Genomic DNA, 19,745 nt, shown 5'->3' on the forward strand with positions numbered 1-19,745 from the left:
GGCTAATTATGCTACAGGTCCTAAATACTAGCCAATAAATAAATGTGAGCCATACCATAGTTCCAGGCATGCTTTGATGTTGCTGTAGTTTGAAAAATTTACTTATGAAGTCCTGTTCTGCCAGACACAGGGGCTCCAGTTCACTTAGTACCTGTTCAAAGATCTGAAGAAAACCAAAATGATCCTACAAAGAACTGAACAAAAATGCTTAAAATAACATTCCACATTTAATTACTTTTCTGCAGGGACCAGGGATGCTTCATCTATAATCTCAATAAAATCCCCAAAACAAACACTTTCAAGATTGAAAGGACAATACAGTATTATCAAGGCATAACAGGGCCAGAACATACTTAAAATAAAACTCACAACAATTATTTACTCAAAATCTGGAAAAAGGAACACAGAGATAAACTTTTTTTTTTAACATCTTTATTGGAGTATAATTGCTTTACGAGATAAACTTTTTAAACTTATTTAATGCATTGCAGAGAACAGTTTAGCTTCATAACAGCTATTTCCTCTTTACTCTGTAGTTGCTCAAATAACTGGATTTATGATTGCAAGCACTTTATGATTTATAACAAACTTTAATAAAACTGTTATGTCATTTAATTGATAAATCACATTTCAGTTGACATGTGACAATATTTTTTTCAGATTCAGAACTGTAAAGTAAGATATGGTTAATTAAAAGAGCCAACGGAGCCCAAATCTTTGAACACAATTAAAGGAATAACAAACTGATGCTAGAAAACTAATAGTAATGTTTAAGAAGTACTTGTTATTTTATTTTACCTTATCAAATTTGGTTCTGTCGGCAACATCAAGATCAGAGGCTGACATGTTTCCCATATCCAACAAGGAAGATGACTGAGATCTGCGATTCCCTGAACTCTGAACACTGAGTTTATTTAGACTAGAAGTAGATCCAGTTAATTTCCCGGAACTTCCATGAAGACCTAAGAAATAATACAACTTTAAAAGTTGTGAACTTCATGAATAAAAGATCCATAGCATAAATCAGGGCTATCTTCTACTGTCTTGGTCTTCTGGGGCTCATACTAGTTAGGGCACAAATCTACCACAGAGGAGAGATTGTAGGCTGTCCTTCTCTTTCATTAACATTTGTGTCCTATTCCTGAATATACTGTAAAGAGTAGTGAAACTATACAGAATCACAGAATAGGACTGAACAAGATCTTAAAGATCACATTATGCCCCGCCCAGTCTCACCATAAAGATTAAGCTGCCTGATGATTTCTCTAGACTAAAGTAGATGAGGATTTCTTTCCCACTCAAACGACATGACTATGGATGAAAGTCACTGGCCCCCTAGTGTACTAGTTAACATGACAGTTATATTTCCAAAAAAAACTGCCATATCCCAAAATTACTCACCTCCACATCAAATCAACACATTAGGTGGAACTATATCAAATTAATCTTGCCCTACCAAAAAAGTCAATTACACACGATTCAACTTAATACACTCCTGAACCCAGAAACTCTGCTTTTACAGTAAGTGAACTGATTAAAGTTCTTTAAAAACTAAACAAAATGAAGAGAAAAAAAAAAACACCTTGAAAATTTGTTATATTTAAAATACAACTAAAATATAATACATACATCATTAACTATAGATATATATTTTAATTTTTTAATTTAATTTTTTATGCAGCAGGTTCTTATTAGTCATCCATTTTATACACATCACGGTATACATGTCAATCCCAATCGCCCAATTCATCACACCACCATCCCACCCCCACCCCGCCGCAGCTTTCCCCACTTGGTGCCCATACGTTTGTTCTCCACATCTGTGTCTCAAGTGCTGCCCTGCAAACCAGTTCATCTGTACTATTTTTCTAGGTTCCACATATATGCATTAATATACAATATTTGTTTCTCTCTTTCTGACTTACTTCAATCTGTATGACAGTCTCTAGATCCATCCACATCTCAACAAATGACCCAATTTCGTTCCTTTTTATGGCTGAGTAATATTCCATTGGAATATATGTACCACATCTTCTTTATCCATTCGTCTCTCGATGGGCATTTAGGTTGCTTCCATGACCTGGCTATTGCAATGAACATTGGGGTGCATGTGTCCTTTTGAATTATGGTTTTCTCTGGGTATATGCCCAGTAGTGGGATTGCTGGATCATAAGGTAATTCTATTTTTAGTTTTTTTAAGGAATCACCATACTGTTCTCCATAGTGGCTGTATCCGTTTATATTCCCATCAACAGTGCAAAAGGGTTCCCTTTTCTCCACACCTGCTCCAGCATTTGTTTGCAGATTTTCTGATGATGCCCATTCTAACTGGTGTGAGGTGATAACTCATTGTAGTTTAGATTTGCATTTCCCTAATGATTAGTGATGCTGAGCAGCTTTTCATGTGCTTCTTGGCCAGCTGTATGTCTTCTTTGGAGAAATGTCTATTTAGGTCTTCTGTCCATTTTTGGATTGGGTTGTTTGTTTTTTTAATATTGAGCTGCATGAGCTGTTTATAAATTTTGGAGATTAATCCTTTGTCTGTTGATTTGTTTGCAAATATTTTCTCCCATTCTGAGGGTTGTCTTTTGGTCTTGTTTATGGTTTCCTTTGCTGTGCAAAAGCTTTGAAGTTTCATTAGGTCCCATTTGTTTACTTTTGTTTTTATTTCCATTACTCTAGGAGGTGGATCAAAAAAGATCTTGCTGTGATTTATGTCAAGCAGTGTTCTTCCCATGTTTTCCTCTAAGAGTTTTATAAGTGTCCGGTCTTAAGTTTAGGTCTTTAGTCCATTTTGAGTTTATTTTTGTGTATGGTGTTAGGGAGTATTCTAACTTCATTCTTTTACATGTAGCTGTCCAGTTTTCCCAGCACCACTTATTGAAGAGACTGTCTTCCCTTCATTGAATATCCTTGCCTCCTTTGTCATAGATTAGTTGACCATAGGTGCATGGGTTTATCTCTGGGCTTTCTATCCTGTGCCACTGATCTATATTTCTGTTTTTGTGCCAGTACCATATTGTTTTGATTACTGTAGCTTTCTAGTCTAGTCTGAAGTCAAGAGTCTGACTCCTCCAGCTCCGGTTTTTTCCCTCAAGACTGCTTTGGCTATTAGGGGTCTTTTGTGTCTCCATACAAACTTTAAGATTTTTTGTTCTAGTTCCGTTAAAAGTGCCATTGATAATTTGACAGGGATTGCACTGAATCTGTAGATTGCTTTGGGTAGTATAGTCATTTTCACAATATTGATACTTCCAATCCAAGAACATGGTATATCTCTCCATCTGTTGGCATCATCCATAATTTCTTTCATCAGTGTCTTACAGTTTTCTGCATACAGGTCTTTTGCCTCCCTAGGAAGGTTTATTCCTAGGTATTTTATTATTTTGCTGCAATGGTAAATGGGAGTGTTTCCTTAATTTCTCTTTCAGATTTTTCATCATTAGTGTATAGGAATGCAAGAGATTTCTGTGCATTAATTTTGTATCCTGCTACTTTACCAAATTCATTGATTAGCTCTGGTAGTTTTCTGGGGGCATGTTTAGGATTCTCTATGTATAGTATCATGTCATCTGCAAACAGTGACAGTTTTACTTCTTCTTTTCCAATTTGTATTCCTTTTATTTCTTTTTCTTCTCTGATTGCCATGGCTAGGACTTCCAAAACTATGTTAAATAATAGTGGTGAGAGTGGACATCCTTGTATTTTCCTGATCTTAGAGGAAATGCTTTCAGTTTTTCACCATTGAGAATGATGTTTGCTGTGGGTCTGTTGTATATGGCCTTTATTACGTTGAGGTAGGTTCCCTCTATGCCCACTTTGTGGAGAGTTTTTATCATAAATGGGTGTTGAATTTTGTCAAAAGCTTTTTCTGCATCTATTGACATACTCATATGGTTTTTATTCTTCAATTTGTTAATATGGTGTATCACATTGATTGATTTGCGTATATTGAAGAATCCTTGCATCCCTGGAATAAATCCCACTTGATCATGGTTTATGATCCTTTTTTTTTTTTTTTTTTTTGTGGTACACGGGCCTTTCACTGCTGTGGCCTCTCCCGTTGCGGAGCACAGGCTCCGGACGCGCAGGCTCAGCAGCCATGGCTCACAGGCCCAGGTGCTCCGCGGCATGTGGGATCCTCCCAGAACAGGCACGAACTCGTGTCCCCTGCATCGGCAGGCGGACTCTCAACCACTGCGCCACCAGGAAAGCCCTATACGATCCTTTTAATGTGTTGCTGGATTCTGTCTGCTAGTATTTTGTTGAGGATTTTTGCATCTACATTCGTCAGTGATACTGGTCTGTAATTTTCTTTTTTTGTAGTATCTTTGTCTGGTTTTGGTATCAGGGTGATGGTGGCCTCACAGAATGAGTTTGGGAGTGCTCCTTCCTCTGCAATTTTGTGGAAGAGTTTGAGAAGGATGGGTGTTAGCTCTTCTCTAAATGTTTGATAGAATTAACCTGTGAAGCCATCTGGTCCTGGACTTTTGTTTGTTGGTAGATTTTTAATCACAGTTTCAATTCCATTACTTGTTGATCTGTTCATATTTTCTGTTTCTTCCTGGTTCAGTCTTGGAAGGTTATACCTTTCTAAGAATTTGTCCATTTCTTCCAGGTTGTCCAGTTTATTGGCATAGAGTTGCTGGTAGTAGTCTCTAAGGATGCTTTGTATTTCTGCGGTGTCTGTTGTAACTTCTCTGTTTTCATTTCTAATTTTATTGATTTGAGTCCTCTCCCTCTTTTTCTTGATGAGTCTGGCTAATGGTTTATCAATTTTGTTTATCTTCTCAAAGAACCAGCTTTTAGTTTTATTGATCTTTGCTATTGTTTTGTTTCTATTTCATTTATTTCTGCTCTGATCTTTATGATTTCTTTCCTTCTGCTAAGTTTGGGTTTTGTTTGCTGTTCTTTCTCTAGTTCCTTTAGGTTTAAGGTTACATTGTTTGAGATTTTTCTTGTTTCTTGAGGTATGCCTGTATAGCTATAAACTTCCCTCTTAGAACTGCTTTTGCTGCATCCCATTGTTTTGAATCGTCGTGTTTTCATTGTCATTTGTGTCTAGGTATTTTCTGATTTCCTCTTTGATTTCTTCAGTGATCTCTTGGTTATTTAGTAACTTAGTGTTTAGCCTCCATGTGTTTTTCACGTTTCTTCCTCTGTAATTCATTTCTAATCTCATAGCGTTGTGGTCAGAAAAGATGCTTCATATGATTTCAATTTTCTTAAATTTACTGAGGCTTGATTTGTGACCCAAGATGTGATCTATCCCGGAGAACGTTCCATACGCACTTGAGAAGAAAGTGTAATCTGCTGTTTTTGGATGGAATGTCCTATAAAAATCAATTAAATCTATCTGGTCTACTGTGTCATTTAAAGCTTTTGTTTCCTTATTTATTTTCATTTTGGATGATCTGTCCATTGGTATAAGTGAGGTGCTAAAGTCCCCCACTATTATTGTGTTACTGTCGATTTCCTCTTTTACAGCTGTTCATAGTTGCCTTATATATTGAGGTGCTCCTACGTTGGGTGCATATATATTTATAATTGTTACATCTTCTTCTTGGATTGATCCCTTGATCATTGTGTAGTGTCCTTCCTTGTCTCTTGTAACACTCTTTAAAGTCTGTTTTATCAGATATGAGTATTGCTACTCCAGCTTTCTTTTGATTTCCATTTGCATGGAATATCTTTTTCCATTCCCTCACTTTCAGTCTGTCTGTGTCCCTAGGTCTGAAGTGGGTCTCTTGTAGACAGCATATATATGGGTCTTGTTTTTGTATCCATTCAGCAAGCCTGTGTGTTTTGGTTGGAGCATTTAATCCATTCACGTTTAAGGTAATTATCGATATGTATGTTCCTATGACCATTTTCTTAATTGTTTTGGGTTTGTTTTTGTAGGTCCTTTTCTTCTCTTGTGTTTCCCACTTAGAGAAGTTCTTTTAGCATTTGCTATATAGCTGGTTTGGTGGTGCTGAATTCTCTTAGCTTTTGTGTGTCTGTAAAGCTTTTGATTTCTCCATCGAATCTGAATGAGATCCTTGCCGGGTAGAGTAATCTTGGTTGCACGTTCTTCCCTTTCATCACTTTAAGTATATCATGCCACTCCCTTCTGGCTTGTAGAGTTTCTGCTGAGAAATCAGCTGTTAACCTTATGGGAGTTCCCTTGTATGTGATTTGTCATTTTTCCCTTGCTGCTTTCAATAATTTTTCTTTGTCTTTAATTTTTGCCAATTTGAGTACTATGTGTCTCGGTGTGTTTCTCCTTCGGTTTATCCTATGTGGGACTTGCTGTAGTTCCTGGACTTGGGTGGCTATTTCCTTTCCCATGTTAGGGAAGTTTTCGACTATAATCTCTTCAAATGTTTTCTCGGGTCCTTTCTCTCTCTCTTCTCCTTCTGGAACCCCTGTAATGCGAATGTTGTGTTTAATGTTGTCCCACAGGTCTCTTAGGCTGTCTTCATTTCTTTTCATTCTTTTTTCTTTATTCTGTTCTGCAGCAGTGAATTCCACCATTCTGTCTTCCAGGTCACTTATCTGTTCTTCTGCCTCAGTTATTCTGCTATTGATTCCTTCTAGTGTAGTTTTCATTTCATTAATTGTATTGTTCATCTCTGTTTGTTTGTTCTTTAATTCTTCTACATCTTTGTTAAACATTTCTTTCATCTTCTAGATCCTTGCCTCCATTCTTTTTATGAGGTCCTGGTTTATCTTCACTATCATTATTCTGAATTCTTTTTCTGGAAGGTTTCCTCTCTCCACTTCATTTAGTTGGTTTTCTGGGGTTTTATCTTGTTCCTTCATCTGGTACATAGCCCTCTGCCTTTTCATCTTGTCTATCTTTCTGTGAATGTGGTTTTTGTTTCACAGGCTGCAGGGCTGTAGTTCTTCTTGCTTCTGCTGTCTCTCCTCTGGCAGATGAGGCTATCTAAGAGGCTTGTGCAGGTTTCCTCCATCGTTAACTATATTAATATGGGACATGTGAGTTTAGGTATAAAGAAAGGTATCTATTGTAGCCATGGGGAAAAATGATAACAATATGTCTGGACAATATCCTACATACATAAAAGAATTAAAAGATTCCATTTACAAGAAAATGTGATGTTTTTACTATAATTAAATTTAAACAATAAAAACATTTTATTCTTCTTGAATATTTCTCAGCTAACCTGCATTATCTGCTTATGGTCAGGAGGGACAAATGATATATTAAGTGATAAAAAGGTATAAGGACAATTAGAGATAAACTTTGGTTTCATTATGCAAAATCTGACCATACCTACAAGAATTTTTATAGTTTCTAAACACAGCCTGAAAACAAAAGTATAATGGTTAAGACTTTTTATAAATTGCTGACTACCCACCAAATATTTTAAATTATATTATGTATTTCTTGGATGTAGTCATACCACTACCATTATGTTGTTTTTCTTTCACCAATACCTGGCAACTCAGAGAAATCAGTATTTTTGGTGTAACTTTTTTCAAGAAAAATAACTAATTTCTAGACAAACAAACATGCATTGAGAATACCTACTAATACACTAAGCATACTCACTCTCTGTTTCCTGTTTGACAGCACTTTCTTTTCGAGGCAGTGTAGCTGTGATGGATTAGGTTGCAAGCATCAAAGACAAAGACAAGTTAATAAACTGCAATTTGCACAAACCATGCACAAGAGGAAGTTAAAGCTCTAGTTTTAAAGACACATGCAAAGAACCATGAGCATCAAGTAACGAGAGATGCAACGTATGTTTAGTTGGTCAGCTATTGTTTGAAAAATTATATGAGAGAAAAAACTTTACTAGTCTTTTAATGTACTGTTTTATGCAAATATTCAGGTAAAAATATCTACATCTGTAAGCCTCCCCCACACTTTTGAAGGATTTTTTTTAAGTTTATTGAGCCGATGTACTTAAATTTAAAGACTATATTTGCAAGTATTGTTTTCTGAAGAAAACAGAGCTCAAGTAAATAATTTAATACAGTGAAAATTTATCAGAATGAAGTTGTAGATTTAGACTTTAAATGCATTAACACTCTTGTATTCACTGAAAGCTCCTGAAAGGAATCTCCACTGTAGTAAATAATTGTATACTCCATCTGATAGAACATTATACGAGTGGGGCTTTAAAACCATTTTAGAATAACAACCTGAACTACTAAGAAACTTAAACTGGCTTTGTGAACACCTAGAATGAAAGGTATGTATAAAAATACTAATTATTAGGAGATGGGTAGATGGAAGGGTAAAGCTGAGGGAACAGGTTTAATGGAGGAACTGGAGCTCTTTTAGGGTCATCTGGCACTTCTTTTATCTAAAATCTCTCTCTAATATTTATTAGATCAATTGTAGAGATCATCTTGTGAAACATTCTAAACCCAAATTAGAAATTAATTTGAAAGGCAAAGAAAGAAATTACAGAATGAAACAGAAAATTAAAGAATATAACTCTAATCTAGAAATATTTAAAAAATAGAAAACAATGTGTCAACTGTCACTATTCCTGCCAAACTTCAAGGCAAAATCCCAAGTATGAACTACTAACTTGCCACACCAGAGACATGTGAATGTTCCCAGCCTTGGCTACCCGAAGCTCAAGGGAATATGAAACAATAAGGCTGGACATTAAAGTGGCAAGCAAGGAGGGATGTGCTGGAGCTACTAGTTGGCCATCCTGAATAGTACCTTCTGGTGGCCTTAAGTTGTCACTCTACTAAGTTCACCAATTCCAGAGCAAAGCCTAATGCTTTATATATACACACACACACATACATATTTCAGTAGTCAATAAAGAATACAGAGTTACTAGTAGTGCCCCATTTGGGGCTCATAAAAACTGTATATTATCACCAACAAGCAACAATATGCTGGTAAACTTTTAAATATCTTTAAATAATTCCTGCTAGACTATAAGCTTCAAGAGGGTAGGGTCTTTGCTCATTGCTGGATTCTCAGTACCTAGCAGTGCTTATTACATAACAGGTAATTAATAAACATTTACTGAATGAATCTTCCAGTCAGGACTAAATTCAGTCTTTCATTCAAGACTCCCTTTGGAATCAACAAGATTTCTTAATTTAGTGGAGAAACAATGAAAAAATGTTTCAGGCATATCAATTTAAAATTTTGCATTATAAATATGAGGAAGTAATTATGTAAATGTATATGTTAATTGGCTTAAATAATATATGTATCTATGTCTATTTCAGCTGCAGAAAGAAAAAAAAGAAGCAAATTAAAAAATAATTACTAAATTTCGTTTTCCTGACTTTTCATTAAGTACATCTGTAGAATACAAAGGGAAAACAAAACACCAAAGTGTCAATCTTGGGGGGGAAATTCACCTTTGAGGATATCAAAGTAAACCTACAGATCAAAAAAGGCAGACCTACAAAAAGTCCTTATCACAAAGAAAAAGTACTTTACTGGCATTTTAACATTATTTTAAATTATTTGAACTAAGTAGATGTTAAAGACTTGAGTCAAGAGTGATTGAAAAAGAGAGAATTCCCCTGAATCTCCATGACTATACTGACTACACAATTTCCTTTTGTAAAACACATTCAATCTGACTTCCTACTCTTATTAGTATCTGTGACCCAGCATTTTCACAGCAAGTCAAAAACAAAACAAATTAAAATTTTACTCATAATTACTTAATTTTAATTCATTGAAAAGTTATCTTCCCAAAGTTTTAGATGTTCCTTTTAATTATAATTACTACTAAAAACTAATTTAAACATAATTTATATCACTGAAAAGATACCTTTAGAAAGTTTACATTCTACCTATTTAAGAACTTCTTAAGCCATTTGTATTTAACTGGAAATTTATTTTTAAATGTTGACTAACAAGTTAGATCTTCAAAGATGAACAAAACCGCTTTTATCTTCTGAATTGTTTATTATTTAGTTTTTCTTCTCTTGTAACTGATAATATCAAAGTAATAGAAACTATAATTTTTTTGATTACATCAACTGTTACAAATTACTCTCCTATTCTCTTTTAATAGATACATAGAAGAGATATAATTTTAACACTGTTTTAAAACTATAAAAGTATCTTCTGTATCTTGTATTAGGTTAATTTAAAAAAATTTTTAACAAGATAATTAAAGAACTTCTCAAGGGGTAAGAAAAGTAAAAACGTAACATTTCAGGTTAATGCAATGATACCATTAAGATACTACTGTACTTGATTTAAATTAGATTTCTATTATGTCATTTATCTCAATGAGAATCTTAGGCTTGATAAACTATTATGATATCGGCATTAATAACCTCCTGAGGAGATAATTTTAGAAAGATTTCTCTTTTACTTCAGTTTTCACTGTAGAAGAGTTCTCTCAAAATAAAATGGTTCACTAACAAGTGGTGACAAATATACTAAATGAAAACATTAAACATGTAACTGTATTAATATGTCATTTACTAAAAAAAAAAGTATAACATACCCATGGTGAAACATTAACAAGGATATAAACACACTGCTTTTTAAGAACAATTAACCTTTAGGATGAGTTAGCATTTCTGTTTCCAAAAGCCTATTGTCCCAAGATTCTTATCAGTGTCTTTACCAAGTGTAATCAATGCATTTGTACACAGATTCAAACCATTTAAAGAATCTGGACTAGTATCATCAATATATTAGTGTTGGATTTAAAAAACAACCACAGGGCTTCCCTGGTGGCGCAGTGGTTGAGAGTCCGCCTGCCGATGCAGGGGACATGGGTTCGTTCCCCGGTCCGGGAAGATCCCACATGCCGTGGAGTGGCTAGGCCCGTAAGCCATGGCCGCTGAGCCTGCGCATCCAGAGCCTGTGTTCCACAACGGAACACAACAGTGAGAGGCCCGCATACCGCAAAGAAAAACCAACCACAAATCAGTGTGATTCACACGAAATAATTACCCACTAAAGATAGTCTTCTTTGTCCTAAAGAAAAGAATGGAAAGATGAGCTATCAATTTGAATCCTATCTCCTGATTACGGAAGTTGCTTAGGGCATAGGCTCCTTTCAACAAGCAAATGCTAAACTCATGGTTCTAAAGGGGAGCTATGCAGACACACTGAGTACACACTGTAGCCATTTAAGGCCAGGTTTTGACTTGAGTAGGCACAGAACTCCATCCAAAAGGAAGTCCAGAGATGGGTACATGCAAGAGCAGAATGTGGCCTCGGCAAATCACTTCCTCGCAACTTGATACTTTCACTGGTTATCCTTTTAAATCATATTTTTGATTGTTTTAACATATTTAGAAGCAACAAAAACCAACTTGTTTCAAAAATATCTCTTTGGAAAAATAAGGTATAATTACAGGAGAAATTTTGGTGACATTTTTATAGCCCCTTGGCAGGGGAGAAAACACTTAAAACCTTCTTTTTGATTCAAAATAGCCAGTGAGAAGTAAGAAGCCAGGAATCACTTTCACTTCCCTGTGGAGAGCAATGACTTAAGAGATCACAGACTTGCCTCCAACTGTTATGAAAGGTCTTTTAGGAAATCAGAAACTGAACTTTCAATATGTGTCTCTTAGTTTAGTTCTTTTCTCTACCAGACTGCACTTCGTTTTCTGGTCAACTGCTTCTCCTATGAATATACACAGTTATCCCTCGGTTACTGTGCAGGATTGGTTCCAGCACCCGTCGTGGATATCAAAATCCATGGATGCTCAAGTCCCATAGGTGGTCCTCCATATCTATGGGTTGCACAGCTGCGGATATGAGGCTAATTGTACTTTTAAACATAGCATGAATACACAATTGCTGTCAGATTCACACACTGCAGAATTTTAATTAGTAAAAAAACGTATTTACAGACATAAATATTTTTTCTATGAAATACCTATAAATTAAACCAATGCATTAGATTTACTCTTTCATTAATTCTACTGTATCTCCTTCCACCTTGCCTAAAAAGTCTCAGAATTATTTGTCATAAATAAAAATAAAACCATTTTTAATAGAATAGAAAACAAGGGACTGAGGTGCCTAAGCTTACCAAACTTCTTGCTTTCTTTAGTTGTGCCAGTCATCTTGATCTTTGCAACTTCAAAGAAATCTTTAATTTCTCTCTCATAGAGTCGTGATAAATAATCCATGTAATTCTTAAAAAGAAAAGATGTACTTCTTATTAATAAAACAAACATAACAATTTCCATTTTCCACCCCCCCCACCACCAAGTCCTTTGTGCTTGTTCTGAATTTTGTGGTCTTAAAATTTTTTTTTATTTTTTTTAATACAGCAGGTTCTTAGTAATACGTATTGGTGTATATATGTCAATCCTGATCTCCCAATTCATCAACCCCCCCCCGCATCCCGGCTTTCCCCACTTGGTGTCCCTACGTTTTTTTCTCTATATGTGCTCTTAAAATTTTGATGCATTTCATAGGATATAAAAAGAAGGCTATTTTCTGTCCTTTAAAAAATTTAAACACATAACATTAAGAATTTACAAAAATATGAAGTTGAACATAACCACACTTACATTTTCATTTTTATGTATTACCTTTCACATACTTTAAATATAATTGCAATCATACTGTATAGGGTATTTGGGTTACAGCAATTATGTTTCTCCAGTCTCACACTCTAATGATTGCACAGTATTACGCTTTGTTGATGTGCCACAATTTAGTAAACCAATCTCTTAACACAGGCCACTTAAGTGGTTTCAATGTTTTGCTATGATAGACAATGTTACAATAAGCTTTTCATCTCTAATGAACTGCTTCCTTGGGATCATTTCCTAAGGGTGGAATTACAGTGCCAAAGAATAAGGGAATCTTTATAACTCTTCCTCCATACTGCCATGTTGCTTTGAAAACAATTATACCAATAGACAGTGTCAATGGCAATGAAGAAGTACACTGAGTTTTACCATACCTTGCCAGCATGGGGTATTACATTACCCCCAAATAGGTTACTTTCAACAAGAATTTAATTAATACATCTTACAGTTTTCATAATTAAAAAATTTATTTTTAAAAAAGCAAATATAATTTATTCTAGTTCAAATAAAAAAATTATTTAACATGAAAACTCATTTCTTCATCATATTTGCTTATCATCACATAAAAACATCTTATACCCTTACGAAAGATTCTTCAACAGTGGGAGACCATGTATTTTTCCAAGTCCTAAGTTAAATGCCATATGTAGAGTTTCACTAAATTTAAATAAATCTACAGCAGAAAAACTGTTGTACCTAGCTATTCTTTTAAATTTATTATGGAATCTACGCTTCAACTTCCTTTATTATTTCAAATTAACATACCCAGTTTTAAAGCAGGTTTACTTTGCTTTAAACATCAGATGCACCTTTCAAAGGTATACATTATTTAAATATTTGTATACTGATTCATAGTCCACCACTGATTTTTTTTAGATATTTTATAGATATATCCTTATAAAACAATTTTTGGATAAAACATAATATAGATCCTGCTTTTGTCTATCTGTAGGCCATATACATTCTCACAGTCTCTGTAAGAAAATTAGTCAAACAGGAAATTCTTTCCTGTGATCTTTGTGTAACTTTAAATGGAAATATAAATTAAAATACACCCTAAAATTATTCCTATTTCATTGGGCTGTTTCACATTTTCAGCATCTCATTTTTTCAAGTTTAAATTCTCATAAAAATATTGATCACTGCAAATAATTGTAAAGGACTGACAAATGGGAAATTAGCTTCTTACAATTCATAAAATCTTCATTAGTGGTTTCTACTCAAATCACTCAATATTACAGACTGCATTCCAATACCCCAATTGTTTAAAGAGCAAATTATGACCCAAGCAATTTAAACAATTTCAAAACAGCTATTTTGGTATTTTGAAAACAGTGATTTGAGCAGACTACTGAAAATCATCTTCGTTTTCAATGCAATTCAAATGACTGAATAGCTTCCCCCAGGTCCTCAACAGAATTCACTGGTGGGAAAGGCCACAGACAGTGTGACTCTCAGTTCATTCATTTACCAAATTCTGACAGATATCTCTCACTGTGAGTACGTATTCTTCTTAGCACCTTGTATACAGCACCTTACTTAAAATTTAACTATTATGAGTATAAATACTGTTATTTCAGGTAGTGTTTTCAACTTTATTTTGTGCTGACTGTAGAGCCTTACAGATAACTCCGTGTTTTACTTTCTCTTTACACAAAAAGAAAATTCCACAAATGTAAAACTGAGGTTAAGAGAAGATGTCTGAGCAATCTTCAAGACTGACTGCCAACCTCAGGGGGCTAATTAGGAGAGGAAAGCTCATTTCCTACCTAAGCATGGATGGACCATCTCCATTATGAATTGCCCTACATGCATAACCCAGAGCCACCATTGGCGAGGAAGGACTCTGACAGCAGAGCTCATTACATGACCAAGGCACCTCTATTTTCCTTAAGCTCTAATTATGTATACCAAAAATCAGGGCTTTGCTTAGATTCAGCCATAAGTAGAGTTGGGGCAGGGTCTAGTGATTCTTATCCCTCAAGAATTTAAAACAGGCATTTCCTGGTCCTGCCAGAAAGTGTGAGCTGTGTACACCCAACCAAGTGCAAATAGTACCTGGATTTAATTATTTCTTACTAAAGAAACACTGGTTTAGTCTGTTTCCTTCTTTCATTCCTTTCTTCCTTCTTTCTTTTTAATAAAATCCTGTTTAGGAAAACACTTCAGCTACCAAATTAGATTATGAGGCATAAAATACATGGTCTGTCAAAAGTTCAGAACACAGGATCAAGTAATATTCCTGGGAAATAAGTCAATTTCATTTAAAAAATCATTTTGTCAGTTAAAAATATTCTGTGAGCAGAAAATGATTCCATAATTCAGTGCTAGATTGGCTATCGTCATGTTTCTTCACTTTAAATTACATTCATGAATACATTATATATAAAGATAGGGCAATAATACTCACTGAGAACACAATTAGGCAAAAAAGCTTACTGAGTATTTTACTCATTTGAATACTCACTAGGGGACAAAGCACTTGTTGGCACAAAACTCTTAAGGAGATGTAACCATGTTTAATTATCCAAAATATTAATCCTCTTACAACTTCAAAAGGCAAAGATTCCAGTAATGCAAATATTTTTCTTTAAGCTATCTACATATCAGAATTCTGCTGAATCAAAACAAAACAAAACAACACGCAACAGTAGAGTACTGAATCCATGGGTTCCTGCTACGATGGCCATGTATCTAAGTCAGATCGTGTCATTCCACTACTCAAAGCCCACCAACACCACTCCCCCATCTCCCTCAAAGTAAAAGCCAAATCCTTACAATGGTGCACAGTCTCTTCCAGATCTGCCCTGCCACACCCACCTTACCTCTCCCACCTGCCCTTCTAATCCTGAACCTGGCTCACTGTGCTCCAACTACACTGGCCTCCTCGTGCTCTTCAAGTGCTCCAGGCTGCTCTTGCCTTGGGGCACTTGCACTGTGCCGGGAAAGCTTTCCCTAGAAACTCCCACTGCTCACTCCTCCTTGTTTTTAAAATCTGTGCTCAAATGTCACCTTCTCATGACACCTTCTCTGACCATCCTTTTTGAAACTGCAAACCTTTCTGACATCCTGGCATTCCCTGCTTTATTTTCTCTAGAGTCCTCAGCAGTACTTTCCACAGGCTATACAACTGACCTTTGTGTCAGTCCTTCTCCACCGGCATATGCACTCTGAACAGGCAAGTGTTCACCTACTTCCTTCAGCGCTGCATCTCTAGAGCTTACCACAGTGTTAGCACATAACAGGTGCTCAATTCATTTGCTTAATGAATATATGAATGACTCTTATCTTGTCCACTTGCTGATATTTAGTCAGTGGTATATACCACTGTTCTAATCTCCAAGTCTAGCAAGTTTGGCATCATCCCGTCCCTTGTCTTTGGATTCTCTCTCTTTTGGTTTATATTCTCTATTCTTATTATCATCTTTCTGGTTCAAGATTTCATTTCATTTCAGTTATTACATTAAGTTCTAAATTAGTTTCCCCCATTTAGGCTTTTCCCATGTGTGAAGAATGCTGTTAGGTCTCAAGGCTCAGATTCTTTAACCTAACTTCTCACTCTTCCAGAATACGGAATTTCTGCTTTAATCAGGCTTGCCTTCTTATAGTCCTGGGAAAAGGGCATATTTTCCCACTTTTGTCTGCACATCTTGCTCCTCATCCCTGGAATGCCCTTCCTCTTATTTCTGGCTAATTTAATTCCACTCATTACTTAAAAGTCAATTCAAGTCCAATGTTTTCCATTAAGTTTTCTCCCGTGGCTTCCGTTCATGGATTTCCCTTCTCTAAACTGCCACATATTTAAACTCATTTCCAGTTTAGCACTTAATTTTTGGCTGATTGTTTTAATTATAATTGCTCTTCCCAGTTGTCCCACAACCAGGAATAGAAATACCATGTTTCTGTGTGCCTAGAAGAGTGGAATGTTTGCTTAATAAAGAGGCACACTGCACTTGCTTAAAAGAACAGATTATAGATTCTTAGAGGGCAAATGTCTCACAGCATCTTCATACTCCCTAGTTTCTATATTGTATATAAAGAAACTCAGGAAATAATTATAGCATTTAACTAAACTGAATGATGCTTCAGGCTACAGTATGGCCTAAAACTACATTATATTGGAAGTTCAAAATCTAGCTCTTCTCCACCCAAGTAAATAAAATAAATGTCCTCCCTGGCTAATGAGCACTTAGAAATTCAATTATTTCCTACTTTGCCAAGAATATACAATAGTATTTCAAATGTCACCCGGGGAACTGAACACATGGCCTCTTGATTCTAAAAGATTATGCTCTATACTCAGTAACTGGCATCAAATCCATACCTTTGTTAGTCCCTCATATTTTCCATAATCGGTACTCTTTAGCCACTCCATCAGTTTGGCATATCGGAGCAAGTCTCTATGAAATGGATGATGATTAGGTAAAGTCAGTTCAACAGAGTGCTGAGCAAGAGTTGAACTCTGATCATGGCCCTAGAATGAGTAAGTAAGTAAATAAATATCATAGACAGTATAAAGAAACATTGTTGTAACTAAAAATTCTAAACAGTGATCAAATATGGCCAAGCAAAACCAACAGCACATAGAAAAATAAGAACTGAGTACTTACTTGGCTTCTTTTATCATCCTGTGTACGTGAACTGAACACCACCACCATTGAACAGTCATAAACACATAAGAGTGGTTCTCTGATAAATCAACTACTTGTTTTATCTTCTAAAGGAGTTGAGAATGAATGTTTTAATCAAGCTTGCCTCTCCCATATCATTTTACAATTTACTAAGCAAATAAATATCATGATACAAACAGTATTAAGAAACACAGCAAATAAGGAAGTCATTCAAAACAAATTGTCTACATCTATGGTATTTCCATTGGAGTCTACAATATTTAAAGCAACAAATGAAAATATATAGGATATAGAATATCGGAACTAGGAAGGACTACAGATGACTATAACCTGGGCTTTCCAGGATAACCCCTAAAAATAATGTAATTTTAATTTTCCCAATGATCTGTTAAGCAAATAAATATATGATTTTGTTTTTCATCCTTGACATGACTTATATAAATTAATAAGTTTTCAAACAGCCTGAGACAGATAATGCTTTCTGACTTTTGTTTTAGAGTATATGGAACTAGTAGATCATCTGATCCAATAGAAAAATTGAAGAACAAATTGAAACTCAAAGAGTTAAGTGATTTGCACAGGTCACACAGGAGGAAAGCTAGAATGTGAACCTTAGTCATCTGAGTCTCACTTCTGTTTTCTTTTAAAAACATGTCAAACAAAATCATTTTAACCAGACTCAAAAATTGCCAAAGGTCAATACAAACATTACATTACAGAAATGTTTTCTAATGGCCACATCAGAAGGATGACTGGGATTCCATTATATCACAGATATTAGACACTAAGCATAAATAGATATTATAGTTTTAAGTCTGCTAAGGTCTCCAAATTGTCTTAACTAGTTACACTGACTAAAAGCAAAGAACATTTGACAAAACTGTTATAGCTTATAAATGTTTTTCAAACATTCTGTCTTTATTAATAACAATATTAGATATCTTTTCATTATCCCAATCTTCCTCATTAATTTTTCTCAATGACTTAAGACTCAAAATCATTGTTTATGTTCTTCTACAACTGTGTACTCAGACCATTACATGTTAAGTTATATTATTTAATTTAATGTCAGGAAAGCTCTTCAATTAAAAACCTTCACTTCTCCTGCAAAATGGAAGAGTTAACATTTATAGAGGATTTTACAGTTTACAAAGATCTTTCACATATATTACTATTCAAAGCTTTCTTTTGCAACAGCATTTTAAAGATCACCATCATTTGAAAATTCACTGATATAAAGAACATCATTACCTTCAAACTATTACTATTAAGATAGATTAAATGTTATTAGTGTTAACAGAAAGATTTTAGAGAAAATGGTTCCAAAATACCTATAGGAAACAGGAAAATCAAATACTTAAATTGTTTAGTTCAATCAATAATATAGAGGGACTTCCCCCGTGGTCCAGTGGTAAAGAATCCACCTTCCAATGCAGGGGACAGGGGTTCAGTCCCTGGTAGGGAAACTAAGATCCCACACGGCGCTGGGCAACTAAGCCAGTGTGCCGCAACTACTGAGCTTGTCCGCCTCAATAAGAGAGCCCATGTGCCACAAACTACAGAGCCTGCACGCCACAACTACAGACCCCATGTGCACTGGAGCCCGTGAGCCACAACTAGAGAGAGAAAACCCGCACGCCACAACTACAGAGAAGCCTGCGTGCCACAATGAAGAGCCCGCATGCCTCAATAAAGACCTCACGTGCCACAACTAAGACCCGACGCGGCCAAAAAAAATAAAGAAAAAAAAAAAAAAGAAAACGATCACATCTAGAACTCAAATGTGCTAAGAATTTTATTCTTTATATATTTTTAAAATTAAGACATTGTTTAAAGTTTCTTATTATAAATAAGTAAATTAGTAACAATAACAATACCATGCTAGGTTCTTTATATATATAAATTCTAATCCTTATAATAACTCTGCAGACTACTTTTCTCCTCATTTAAAAAATAGCAAAACCCTATTATTAACATAATTTTAAAATAATATACTAGATTTTTTCCAAATTAAGCTAAAACAAATACGTTTTCTAGGAACTTAGTGAATTATAAATTTTCATTAGTGTGTATGTATATATAATATATATTATTATACTATAACAATATGTATTATTATAATATATAATATATATTATATATATACATATATAATATATATAATATATATACATATACCTAGAATTTATAATAAAATTAGCTAATTTTGAACACTTTACTAAAACCAAGCACTGTTCTAAGTGCTGACCATATAACAACACATTAATCCTCATACCAACCCTATGAAGTAGGTATTTTTATTACCCACATTCATTTGATAGGGCAACTAAGATGGCACAAAGAGGTTCACTTGCCCAAGGTCACCCAGGCAGCAGAATCAGGATTTGGAATCCAGGAAACTTGGCTCCAGCATCCATACTCTTAACCACTTTGCTTTACTGACCTTCTAAACAGAAATGACACATTCATGTTAAATACTGAGCAAATTTTCAAGATTTGGGAACTCTTTCTATGTTATGGCATGTGTATTTTTATTTTCTTAAAGGAAAAAGAAAATATGAGCAAAGTTTCAACAAACATGAAAACCGATCTTAAGTACAC

The 19,745-nt window shown here is 35.0% G+C and overlaps 1 protein-coding gene across 6 annotated transcripts in view; it reads right to left on the reverse strand.

Moving 5' to 3' along the window:
• Positions 1–19,745, reverse strand: part of EXOC1 (exocyst complex component 1) — an 86,999-nt gene that overhangs the window by 38,977 nt on the left and 28,277 nt on the right. For 4 of the 6 annotated variants that reach the window (XM_029234997.1, XM_029234999.1, XM_029234996.1 and 1 more), the window contains 5 exons: positions 16,838–16,987; positions 12,003–12,108; positions 7,559–7,603; positions 799–962; positions 56–163 (listed from right to left, as the gene is read on the reverse strand). In XM_029234997.1, coding sequence (XP_029090830.1) covers positions 56–163; positions 799–962; positions 7,559–7,603; positions 12,003–12,108; positions 16,838–16,987 — 573 coding nt within the window. The remainder of the gene's footprint in view (positions 1–55; positions 164–798; positions 963–7,558; positions 7,604–12,002; positions 12,109–16,837; positions 16,988–19,745) is intronic. The other 2 variants (XM_029235000.1, XM_029234998.1) reach the window with 1 other exon arrangement.

Source organism: Monodon monoceros, unplaced genomic scaffold, assembly GCF_005190385.1.
Source record: "Monodon monoceros isolate NGI ecotype Baffin Bay Population unplaced genomic scaffold, NGI_Narwhal_1 Super_Scaffold_20, whole genome shotgun sequence".
Taxonomy (NCBI): Eukaryota; Metazoa; Chordata; class Mammalia; order Artiodactyla; family Monodontidae; genus Monodon; species Monodon monoceros.